Raw genomic sequence first — 13,289 nt, 5'->3', positions numbered from 1 at the left:
ACTGAACTCAAGGAGAACAGTGAAAAAAATTTCAATGAAGTACTCAATCAAGAGTCTCCACTGATGCCCCCAAAAATTTAAATATGCAAAACAAGAGTCCGTGGAGCCTCAGTTACGAGTCTCAAAACACGGGATAGCCAGATATCTCTAGCCTGTTGCCAACGGGGTGCCTCCATGATGGGGAGAGCACCACACCACCCTGATAAATAACCCCTTAAGTCCCACTCGGTTGCAAGTATTGGAACATAGACAGGGAAACAACAGGGTGGCCCCTTTTGTCAATGTCTAACTCAAGGTGCGAGTATTGCGATCATGACAAGGGCTTGCAAAGGCAGGCTTCCACCCACAGACAGCCGTTTCGGGGTTTTTGCCCCTCGTCAGTGTGGGGTAGGATTCTGGCTAGTTGGGGCAATGAAAAATCAACCAACAAAACACAGTGATCACTGAACTCAAGGAGAACAGCGAAAAAAAAAAGTATAAGGCTATGTTCACACTGCGTATGATTCCGGACGCATTTCGTACGCCGCCGTACATGTGCGGCTGAAACTACGGGCGTGGGAAAAATAGACATTAGGCTGGATGCGTACGAACCGCGAACATACGCCCGTAGTACAGTTATGCTTCCCTAGCTTGTTTCAAAGCGATCTGAGGCAGGTCATTTACTTTGAAATCTTCGCCCAGCCCCGTAAACCACACAGAACCTTTTGGATCGAAAAAACAAGTTCAATTTGGCTGAAATAAGTACTCCGTACGCGACCGCATGGAAATCCACGGCCGTGAGTTTCAACATTTCTGTCCTTAAATAATGGTCTTGTTAATTTTTCACGGCGCCGCATACGATCCGGCTGTAAGCTCATACGTAGTGTGCACTGTGCGGGCGTATATCGTATACTTTCAAGCGAACGCATCAACTCAAAACTACGTGCGTATATTCGGGTTTCGCACTACGGACGGAATCATACGCAGTGTGAACATAGCCTAAGAGTTTGGGACTCTTGAATACATAGCAGCAGCACCACAGCATATCTGCTAGTACAGCGCCGTGGCACATAGGTGAAACCTCTAAAGGCGATTTTTAAAAAAATTGTAAAAAAAAGCTCTAGAGCAACTCATTGCATGTCCATAGACATCAACTGTCCTGTAACAAATGCAATTACAAATAATATAGGCAACATGTACAATAGACTTGTTATAAGGAAACCTGCCTTTGCACTACTCCAAGATTAGAAAAAACATGGCCACTATCTTCCAGAAAACGCATGGCACTTGTGTCCAGGTTGTGTCTGGTTTTACAATTCACTTCAAAGGAACTGAGTTGCAAAACCCCACCCAAACTAGAGACAAGAGTTGTGTTTTTGGAAGAAAGTGGCCATGATTTTCCAAGGCTGGATAACCCCCACAATCCTCTATGGCCATACAGAACTGAATTTGGCTTCATAGATATCTTCTTAACAGGCTCTAATCTATTTATAATTTATCCCTCTTGAAATTCATATAGTTTCAAATACTCATATATAAGATACAGGAAAACCAACAAATAAAACATTGCTGCATTTTCTTGCATTTCCCAAAAACTTTAAAAGATCTTTTTCCTAAACTTTTTTTTTTTTTAACTTAAAAGTTTTAAGGGTGTTCCGTGATATTCTGCTAATTTTTTTTTTTTTTTTCACATTGTTCCTTTTGTAAGCCATTATCATCACCCCATAATTTATCTCCAGCTATTTTTTCACTTTGTGACATCCTTCGGCAACCCTATGTATTTTATAACTTTCTTTTTTGCTCGGAGAACTCCAAACATACAATTTTCTATGTAGCCTGTGGTTGTATCTGTGGAGTGAGCTCCACCTCTAATAACAACCTCTTCGGAGTCCAGATGCCACTAGCCTCCAGTGCTGTTCATCATCTGCTCCTGCAATAAGGAGGTCACATACACACTGTGGATGATACATTGGCAGCTTTGGAGGTTCCAGGTCATTGGGCCAATGTACTGCGGCAGTTCTGGAGAAGGTTCAGAAATGGCACTAACTCTGATCCTAACTTTGCTTCTTTGGAATAGTATTTATCTTTCAATAATTAAATTTGTTTACTCAAGGAATTAACATTTTGACACTGAAATCAGCTTTATGTCAATATTACATAAAGCTCAAATAGCATGCGCAGGAAAATGCTCAATCCCCCTATCAATCCATACTAGAGATGAGCGAGTACTAAAATGCTTGGGTGCTCGATACTCGAGACGTATATTTCCAGATACTCGGGTGCTCGTTTCAAGTAATAAACCCCATTGAAGTCAATTGGAAACTCGAGCATTTTTGCAGGGGACCAAAGCTTTGCACAGGGAAGGTTGCCTGAAAACCTGGAAACCTCATTAAATTATGTAAATACCACGGAAATGGACAGGAAACAGCAGCAACAGCATGCATGGACGCCTCTGGGGCTGGCTAATCGCCATTATTACACCACATGCACAGGACACAGCACAGTGAGGATAGGTATAGCTGAACTACAGATCCCAGCCAGCCAAGAGAATGTCAGCATCAGGACAAATTGACTACTGACAGTTGCACTACAAGTGCAATCCAGCAGCCAAGAGTAGCAAAAACATTTTTTAAAAAAATTCTAAGCCTTTAGAAGGACTGTTGGGTTCTTGGGTTAGAAGGACTGTTTGTGTCCAATTCCTGCCTAACCGCACACTAATTCCCTGCCTAACACTCTCCTCGACAGACAGCAGCTCTCTCCCTATGCTCATCCAGCCTGCATCTGAAGCGAGCATCGCGGGACCTGATTCTTATATGCCCAGGTCATCTGATCTGGCCAGCCAATCGCTGATATCGATATGTAGGGTTCCCACGTGATGCTACCAGCTCCCAAAGCCTCTCCTGCACGATGATTGGCTGAAAAAAAGCCGCCGAACATGCAGGAAGAGGAAGATGCCATCGTCTTGAGTTTGCAAATTGCTCATCCGAGTAATGAGCACCCTAATACACCTAATACACCCTAATACTCGAACGAGTACCAAGCACGCTCATCTCTAATCCATACAACTTCTATCAACACAAAACGTCACATAAAATTACCAAGTAAATTCATATACAAAATAATGTAAGAAATAAAAAGATATAGAAAAGAGGATAAAGAAAGCAAATAAGAGCATGTGTAGCTGAAGATAGTGCATACTTACAAATTGGGAGAGCCAATGGAAATAATCCCGGGGTCTACCCAGAGGCTCCATAAAAAGTATTTTTCTGTACAGGTAAAAACCAACAGCAATTTTTTTTTAACACCCTCTAAACTATTTTCCTAATGCAGTTACTGTACTGTGCTTTTTCTTTTAAAAGCTTATAATGGTCACATTGAAATGTCCTTATTTTTGAAGGAAAAGCACTGTACTTTTCAATGAAGATAACTTTAAACTAGTCCTAACTTTAAACAAATCCACTCTATACATTGCTAATGTGGTAAATGACTATTCTAGCTGCAAATGTCTGGTTTTTGGTGCAATATCTACATAGGTGTATAGAGGCCCATTTCCAGCAACTATCACTCCAGTGTTCTAATGGTACAATGTGTTTGCTCATTGGCTCAGAAGGCTAATTGATGATTAGAAAACCCTTGTGCAATCATGTTAACACATCTGAAAACATTCTAGCTCGTTACAGAAGCTACAAAACTGACCTTCCTTTGAGCAGATTGTGTTTCTGGAGCATCACATTTGTGGGGTCCATTAAACGCTCAAAATGGCCAGAAAAAGAGAACTTTCATCTGAAACTCAACAGTCTATTCTTGTTCTTAGAAATGAAGGCTATTCCATGTGAGAAATTGCTAAGAAATTGAAGATTTCCTACAACGGTGTGTACTACTCTCTTCAGAGGACAGCACAAACAGGCTCTAACCAGAGTAGGAAAAGAATTGGGAGGCCGCGTTGCACAACTAAGCAAGAAGATAAGCACATTAGAGTCTCTAGTTTGAGAAACAGACGCCTCACAGGTCCCCAACTGGCATCTTCATTAAATAGTACCCGCAAAACACCAGTGTCACCATCTACAGTGAAGAGGCGGCTGCGGGATTTTGGGCTTCAGGGCAGAGTGGCAAAGAAAAAGCCATATCTGAGACTGGCCAATAAAAGAAAAAGATTAAGATGGGCAAAAGAACACAGAGATTGGACAGAGGAAGACTGGAAAAAAGTGTTGTGGACGGATGAATCCAAGTTTGAGGTGTTTGGATGACAAAGAAGAACGTGTGTGAGACGCACAACAAATGAGAAGATGCTGGAAGAATGCCTGATGCCTTCTGTTAAGCATGGTGGAGGTAATGTGATGGTCTGGGGTTGGTGCTGGTAAGGTGGGAGATTTGTACAGGGTAAAAGGGATTGTGAATAAGGAAGGCTATCACTCTGCACCGCCATGCCATACCCAGTGGGCAGCGCTTGGTTGGAGCCAATTTCATCCTACAACAGGACAATGACCCTAAACACACCTCCAAATTGTACAAGAACTATTTACAGCAGAAGCAGCAGCTGGTATTCTATCATAGGTAATGGAGTGGCCAGCGCAGTCACCAGATCTGAACCCCATTGAGCTGTTGTGGGAGCAGCTGGACCGTATGGTACGCCAGAAGTGCCCATCCAACCAATCCAACTTGTGGGAGCTGCTTCTAAAAGCGTGGGGGGCAATTTCTCCAGCTTACCCCAACAGATTAACAGCTAGAATGCCAAAGGTGTGCAATGCTGGAATTGCTGCAAAAGGAGGATTCTTTGACGAAAGCAAAGTGTGATGTAAGAACAATGTTATTTCAAATACAAATCATTATTTCTAACCTTGTCAATGTCTTGACTCTATTTTCTATTCTTTTCACAACGTATGGTGGTGAAGAAGTGTGACTTTTCATGGAAAACACAAAATTGTTTGGGTGACCCCAAACTTTTGAATGGTAGTGTACCTACCCCGTTCCAGCGGCTGGTCCCGGATTTCGCTGCCCGGTACACCCGTCCCTCGGCCGCTTCCTGGTGTGAGCTGCTGCATGAGACAAGACGTCTCAAGGCAGCTCAGCCCATTCAGTGACCGAGGCGGGACTTTGCTACGGCCGCAGAATGGCTGAGCTGCCTTGAGACCTCACATCTCATACGGCAGCTCACACCAGAAAGCGGCCGCGGGACGGATGTACCGGATGGCGCGATCCAGGACCCAGCACTGGAACCGGGGAGGTAAGTGACCTCCGCCGTCCATAACCACCCCATCCCCAGCCACACCTGAAAAATACCCCCAGGACGGAGTACCACTTTAAGTTAAAAAGTACTTCTTTGACTTGGTTCACCCTGTGTTTAGTACTATAGTACTATGGTACTGAGGTCGCTTCATCACTATCAGCCACCAGTACTCACAGTCAATGACCGAAACCAGCGATCACGCTGATCTCCACCATTAACCCCCCTTAAATTCATCAATGTGTAGCAGTGCCTGAGGCAGACTCTTCTAGCAGAACACCTATCTTACTGTCCAATGCTATGCAATAGTACAGCATTGACCAGCATAAGCAATCTAATGATTGTTTATAAAAGTCTCTAGGAAGTACTTTAAAAATATTTAAACGTTATAAGGGTCCCTATAGGTCATTTTAAGCATATATTTTATTGTAAAAAAAAAAAGATAATACTGTTAAAGTATTAGACAAGATAAAGAAATATAGGTATTTTTTTATTTTATTTCACCTCACAAATATAATTTTTTGGGTTTCATCCAATATTGTATGGTAGATTGAAAGGAGTCATTAAAACAGTTTCTATAAAAAGAATCCTTTAGATGGCGCTCTAGATGGAAAAACCAAAGAATTATGGGTCCTGTGAGGGGTTCAAATATTAAGCAAATGACTGGATCATTGCCAACTGGGATGGGCGACCATGTTTGTTGTTGAATTTTGTCTTTTGGACAAACTCTATGAATGCTATACCTATATGGTTGATAGTTGCGAGATTCTTGTCAATCCCAATGCCATTCCCCTTTATTTTAGACAGATGCTGCTCTGACATACGACGCGGTCCATATTGTATCGGTTTGCTATCAGAGGGCGCCCCAAATGACGGTCAACTCATTGCAGTGCCATCGACATAAAGCTTGGAGGTTTGGAAACCGCTTTATGAACTTCATCAAAGAGGTAATATAATAGTTCATCAATTAAATCTTTATGTGAATCCTTCATTTTAGACAAGATGCCTTATAATTCAATATATAGGAAGTTTTTTTGTTATATTTAGTTACATTTACTTCTGGTTTCTCAACTGCGCACTGCGCCACAAATCATCTCCTCTGCTTTGAATTCCCTGCAAATAATAAGTGATAGGTGTGAGATAACAATCATTAAAAATCGATTTTTTTAATGATTTTTTTTGTGTGATTCATTTCAAGGAAATCAGAAAAGAGGAAAGGAGCAGGGATGTCAAAGGCAGTAGTCCCCGATGCTGTAACATAAGCAGGATTGCTCCATGCATTGCCTCCATCTCTGGCCAAATAGGAATAAGTGGATATGCTGTGCATCCCAATTTACCCTCCTTGCGCTCGCTGGGCCACGGTTATGGTGCGTTTACACAGGCAGATTTATCTGACAGATTTTTGAAGCCAAAGCCAGGAACAGACCATAAACAGGGAACGGGTCATAAAGGAAAGACTGAGATTTCCCCTTTTTTCAAATCCATTCCTGGTTTTGGCTTCCAAAACTTTCAGATAAATCTGCCTGTGTAAATGCACCATTAGGGTTGACTGTTAATTGGCCAATGTATATGATTCTAATTATTGGCTGATTCACAGCAAATCCTACTTGCTCATTTCCAATAAGTTAATATGGAAAATAAAAAATATTAACATATTATGCAGAATAGTAGGATATGTGTCTATGACTAAACAATTGGACTTTGGAAGTTAACATATATATGGTGGATGTATTGCTGTATTATATGGCTGCATGTAAACTGAATGTACTCTATATTTCTGACATGTCCCTGTTTCAGTGAATACTTGTATTTCCCATGAAATAATAATCCTGATGTTTCTTTATTTATGCGGTGTCTTTCCTCTTGGAATTTTATAGATCAAAAATACTACTGGATGTTTTTCATTCTCCTTGTAAAAAAAAAAAAAAATCCTACTCAGTCTGACAGCACCAGCACTTAAAGTGTCAATGTCATTTGGTAAAACTATTGACTATTGACGTGTCATAGAGACATTATAGAGACATGTTAAAAGTTTTGATTGTTCCGGGTTTGAGCGCTCACACCATTACTGATCGGGAGAACGAGGAAGACATGCACTGTAGTACGGTCCACTCTCGCTCTGTGTTAGGAAAAAAATAATATTTGGGCTCATAATGGAAGTCTATGGAGCCTTACTCTAAACATTTTAATGCACATTGTAAAACCATATAAATACATTTCTAGGAGAAAAAAAGATAGACAGACAGGGAGACAGATAGATAGATAGATAGATAGATAGATAGATAGATAGATAGATAGATAGGAGATAGATAGATAGATAGATAGATAGTCCACAGCACTGTCTTTTATTCCATCAAATCTTCAACAATTCAGTAGAGATGAGCAAACCGATTTGGCCGGTATGGGATCCAGTTCGGATTTTTCCAAAAGTCCAAGTCCGGTCGGATTCAAAATTTTGGGAGTCCGCTCCGAATTTATTTATTTATTTTCTCTTGCTTTCTAAAATGGCAGCCGCTATTTTAAAAAGCAGGAAGTGTTCTGGGCGTTAAAAGCGCTTTCCCATGATGCCCGCAACACATCCAATCAGCAGGGATTTTGCAATAACCCAACCCTCTGTGTGACGTCGGTATTGCTTTAAGAGGAGCGGTCACATGACCGCACAATGCAGTCTGCACAGAGAGAGGAAGGAGACTGTTAGCAGTGCACAGAGCTTGTCAGTGACAAAACGCTGCTGCTGCTGCACTGAGAAGATATTGTGCAAAGACAAAAAGATTACTAGGAAAGCGGAGAGGAGAAACATATAGTGATTGAGAAAAAAAATAGCGAGGGCGAAAGATAGGTAGATAGATTAGGCATAGGAGAGCAAAGGGTGCACAGAACAAAAACGTGCTATACAGATATCCAAGTACTATACTGTCACCCTTGCGACAGTGTATATGACATAGTGTGTTTTCCTGAGGCACAAATATATACCTTGTGCATGTGTGTAGAATAAAACCCAAAAATAAGTGCTATACAGATATACAAGTACTATAGTTGGACCCTTGCGAGAGTGTATATGACATAGGTGTTTTCCTGAGGCAGAAATATATACCTCGTGCATGTGTGTAGAATAAAACCTTTTTCCTGCATAGACCTTGTAATGGGGAATTTCCTGCATAGACCCTGTAATGGGGAATATTGAAGTCTAAAAAAAAAATTTACTTTGAGATATTCAAAAGATAATGATGTTACTGACATGTAGAGCCGTAAATTTAACCAAATACACTACCCCCATATCATATAGATGCTTTAAACTATGAAATCCGAAGAAATCTGAACTTTTCAAAAAAATCCGGAAATTTGTTGAAAAGTTTGCTCATCTTTACAATTCAGTGCAGCACACAAAATACCAAGGAGCAACGTTTCAGCGAACAAACTTCGCCATCTTCAAGCACCACGTTATACCTGAGTGCTGTGGAGTATCTACTTCATATTTACTACGTCCTTGGTCAGGATTTGATTCGCTGGCACCACCTGCTAACCCTAGAGTGCTGCTGAATTATCTTTCACAGATAGATAGATAATAGATAGATAGATAGATAGGAGATAGATAGATAGATAGATAGATAGATAGATATATAGAGAGAGAGATAGGAGATAGATAGATAGATAGATAGATAGGAGATAGATAGATAGATAGATAGATAGATAGATAAATGTAACTATCACATTCCTCATGTAATTTTTCTTATTGGTATATTGGAAAGATAATGGTCCAGTAATAGCTATCAAGGCTTCAGGGAATTTCCACATTTCTGCATTGTTCCTTAAGGCTCTGCCAGATTACAAGTATTAGAAATATAGGGCAATACAGATCTCTTAGAAGAGTATTATTGCCTGCGGCTGCAGTGCGTTGGCAGGATATAGACTTCCAAAATGGCAGCCTATATTCACAGCAGGGTCTATAATGTGTGGAGAATGTGAAATTCACTTACTAATCCGGCCGTAACTTTATTTTTACTCAATTTCTACTCGACTAACTAGCAGCCTAATGTCTGATTAGAATTCCACTCCACTTACATTGAAGTGAATCTGTCAACTGGACATTCATTTCTAAAGCCAACATTGTTATAATGTCAAGAAAAGAATGCAAGTGTTACCTCCATGTATGTAGCTGTCCGTGGCTTGTCCAGGGTCGGGAATGCTCTTAGATTGCATCACTTCCCTGTTCTAATTCTCCCCCCTCTCCCTGTGTAATAGACAGATGGGGCTCAGCTTCCAGTGACAAGCCTTTATGAAACCCTGCATATGTGCAGTGGTATCAGAATGCAGTGTAAGCATGGCGAGGGGGTAACGCCTGTGCCACATTTGTCAAACCCCTCACGGGTGTCAAAAGAATAACTGTTGGCAGTACCTTCCTGTCTGCTCCTATACTGTTCTTCATGCTCGTGCTGTGGATGCTCATGTCTCCAGGCCTCCTCCTGCTGTAACGACACATTTGGCCAATAGGGTATACAGGCAGCCAACTGCTCTGGATTTAGAGGGCCAGCCTGTATCCACCTGCTACTCTAGTACCATCTGCCAATCCATAGCCACCTGCACCTATTTAAATAAGCGCCACCTCCCCATTCCCTTGCCTGAGCATTGTTGGATTTTTGCATTCAAAGTGTACGTATCTATCTGCTATTCTGCTGCCTCTCTGTGGATTATGAATAGGGATGGTCCGAACCTGTTTCGGTTCGGGTTCGTATTAACCCGAACTCTCTGCAATAATTCCCGCTGCCTGGCGGCTCCGTGGAGAGGGCGGATACAGCGGGAGGACCGCCTGGAAAACTGGGATACAGCCATAGCCATAGGCTGTATCCCAGTTTTCCAGGAGGTCCTCCCGCTGTATCCACCTGCTGCGGGACAGCGGGAATCATACGAACCCAAACCTCGGAAGATTCGGACCATCCCTAATTTTGACCTATGTCTGTTGCTTATATTATGATTATTGCCTGATCCCTGTCTTTACCGAGTGTTGCAAACTTGGATTGTTCGACCTGCCTAATTCCTGCTGACAACCCTACCATGTATATTCAGCCTTTTCCTGATGCCTTGCACCAATTCTGTCTGGTTCTTGGGAACTAACTTCCGCTCCCACCACACTATCGAGCAACCTACTATCCTTTAGCACCAGAAGTCTAGCTTCTGAATCCTGAATAAATGGCACTTAGATTCTGCTCCCTGGTGTGGCTCAAAGCCAAACCGGTTGAGTACCACAGCATGTCCACACTAATGTCTGTTACAGTATTGGGATCAGCCAATCAGCACTGATTGGCTGATGGGGAGCGAGGGGAGCTGGGAGCCTCAGACACAGCTGCAGCGCCAAACAGGTAATGTATGCTTGGGGCTGCGGGCGTCCGGCAGCGGGGGGGTGGTAAAGGGGCCGGGTCCCATACAGGCAGCGTGTATGGCACCCATTAAGCTTCACAGTACAAGATCTTCAGCTGTTTTTGCTGCAAACTTGCATCGTCAAATCCATTGCGGATCCAGTATGTGTGAAGCTACCCTTACAGTGGTACATAATGTGGCCACTCCACACCAGAACCCTCTCCGGATGCCATAAACTGCCAAAAATTTCCAGAAAGTGGGTCATCATTTCATATTAACGCATATAGCGGTACTATTAATGTCTGTTATGTTAAGTCCTTTCAGTTACTTGCATTCCATATATTAGGATAACATTAAGGCAAAGTCATTGATGCCTAAAACAGCCAATCACAGTGCAACGTGAAGGAAAAATTCAGTACATCCCAATGCCGAGTCTGTTATGTGATGGATATAAATAGTGGATGACATGTGTTATGATGGAGTTTATAGCAGTTCTGTTAGGGGTAATGTTATTGTGACAGCAAGAATAGCAATGAATGCCGCACTATTCTTGCTGTTAACTGTGACAGAGCTGCTGATGGCGACACTTAACAGCTATACAACACTTCCAGATGAGATTTTATGTATGATCTATCCTAGTGTTCACTGTATTTGTAATTATATTTGCCAATACTTACAAACACACACAATATATATATATATATATATATATATATATATATATATATATATATATATATATATGTATATATCACAGCAAGCTGATAGAATAATAAGCATTTGCATCCCAAAACATTTTATATTGAGCAAACTCATAAAGCAATAGTGTCCTCTAGGGGCTGGTATTACACTTTATCAGCACGAGCTTAGAGCTGCGTTTTTATACTCAGAGCTTGAGTTCTGCATCTTAACAGATTTTAAGAAAATGATGCAATTAGGAAATAAGTCTAGAAATCCCATCATCCCCTTCAGTGTGCTCCAAGAGTCTTGTTGCAGTATAATTTCATACAGAATTTTGTCATCGAACATTGAAACTGAAATGACCATAGGTAAAAATAAGGAACTAAACTTTGAAATATTCCTCAGTTAAGGACTAACAGCGAGAATATAAAAAAAAATGAAAAAAAAAAAAAAAAAATATATATATATATATATATACACAGTATATATACAGTGTATATATATATATATATATATATATATATATATATATACTATACTATATATACTATACTATATATACTATATATATATATATATAAATATATATATATATATATATATATATATATATATATACACTGTATATGTATGTGTATATATATATATATATATATATATATATATATATATATATATATGTATGGATTTAGGGCAAGGAGTAAAGTTACATTTGTAGTTGTAATAATGTAATAGTAAAAGAAAATAGCAATAAAGTTATAGTGGTTGAATTTCGAGCATAACTCGTTCCGGGACTGTGCTTGTAATTCAAATCCCTCTTAAACCAAAGCAATTTTTCCCATAAGAAATCATTGAATTGCAGACAATTGAATCAACACCCCCAAAAAATATATATTTTTTTCATTCTAAATAACATGCAAAACAAATAAAACAAGCATTTAGAAACCGCTGAATATGTAAAATTATCGGCTACTGTACAGTATAGCAATCAGCATGTGGTGTATAATGTATAGTATGTGGATAAACCTCAAAAAACTGCAGCAGTTTGTAGTTACAGGATGGAGCCTCAGATTCCCATAATGCATTAGTGCAATATAACAGGCTAGAATAGAGAAGCAGGCCTGCTGTCAGAAGTCTGGGTGGTCATGTGACCGAAATGGGGAAGAAAGTGAGAATCACAGAGCTATGCAGGAGGACAGTGACAGAAACTTCTCAATACAGCAGTGTGAATGGCTGAGTGTGAGTGCAGGTACAATATAGCAGCAGTGTGATAGCTGAGTGCAAGTGCAGGCATATTATAGCAGGAAGGGAAAGGATGGGGAACACAAGGGCTGACAAAGACTGTAGGGAGCATGAAGGAATTAGTCGGGAAGATGAGGGCACAGTACAGCAGCATTTTCTGTCCAAAGAAGGGTTACAGCTAGTGAGAGATTATCTCCACAGTCCTGTCCCCTGATGCAAGCCCCAGCCTGAAGTGGATCTGCTATGATTTGGAAGGTGAGGAAGACTTCCTCCATCAGAATACAGGGCTGTAGACCCTGCTATGCAGACCCCACCCCTAGACCCCCTCCCACCCATTACAGGAAGCTTTTAAACCAAAGAAATGCTCTTAAACCAAGTTACAATTTTGAAAACCTGTAAGCTCTTCTCTTAAAATGCTCTCAATCCAGGTTACTCTTAACCGCTATATATTAAAAATGTTGTACCACTATTAGTGATGAGCGAGCATGCTGGTCTGAGCTTGGTACTCGATCAAGTATTAGGGTACTCGATGGTACTTGTTACTCGGACGAGCATCTCACGATACTTGAGACAATGGCATCTTCCTTTTCCTGCATGTTGGGGGCTTTTTCTAAGCCAATCATCATGCGGGAGAGTCTTTGGGAGCTTGTAGCATCGATTGGCTGGCCAGATCAGATGACCCTGGCAAATAAGAATCTGGGCCGTCGCTGCTCGCATCAGACGCAGGCTGGAAGAGAATAGGAAGAGAGCTGCTGTCTGTCAGGGAAAGCGTTAGGGAGGGAATTAGCATTCCTGTAGGCAGGGATCC

At 41.1% G+C, this 13,289-nt stretch overlaps 1 protein-coding gene across 1 annotated transcript in view; it reads left to right on the top strand.

Moving 5' to 3' along the window:
• The window catches only part of GRIK3 (glutamate ionotropic receptor kainate type subunit 3), a 379,534-nt gene that overhangs the window by 226,671 nt on the left and 139,574 nt on the right, over window positions 1-13,289 (top strand). Inside the window, exon 7 of the mRNA XM_069972662.1 lies at window positions 6,007-6,150. Coding sequence (XP_069828763.1) covers window positions 6,007-6,150 — 144 coding nt within the window. The remainder of the gene's footprint in view (window positions 1-6,006; window positions 6,151-13,289) is intronic.

The sequence above is a fragment of the Dendropsophus ebraccatus genome, chromosome 5 (assembly GCF_027789765.1).
Source record: "Dendropsophus ebraccatus isolate aDenEbr1 chromosome 5, aDenEbr1.pat, whole genome shotgun sequence".
In the NCBI taxonomy this organism is placed as follows: domain Eukaryota; kingdom Metazoa; phylum Chordata; class Amphibia; order Anura; family Hylidae; genus Dendropsophus; species Dendropsophus ebraccatus.
The sequence above is the reverse complement of the archived record's forward strand: the minus strand, read 5'-3'. Positions and strand labels throughout refer to the sequence as shown.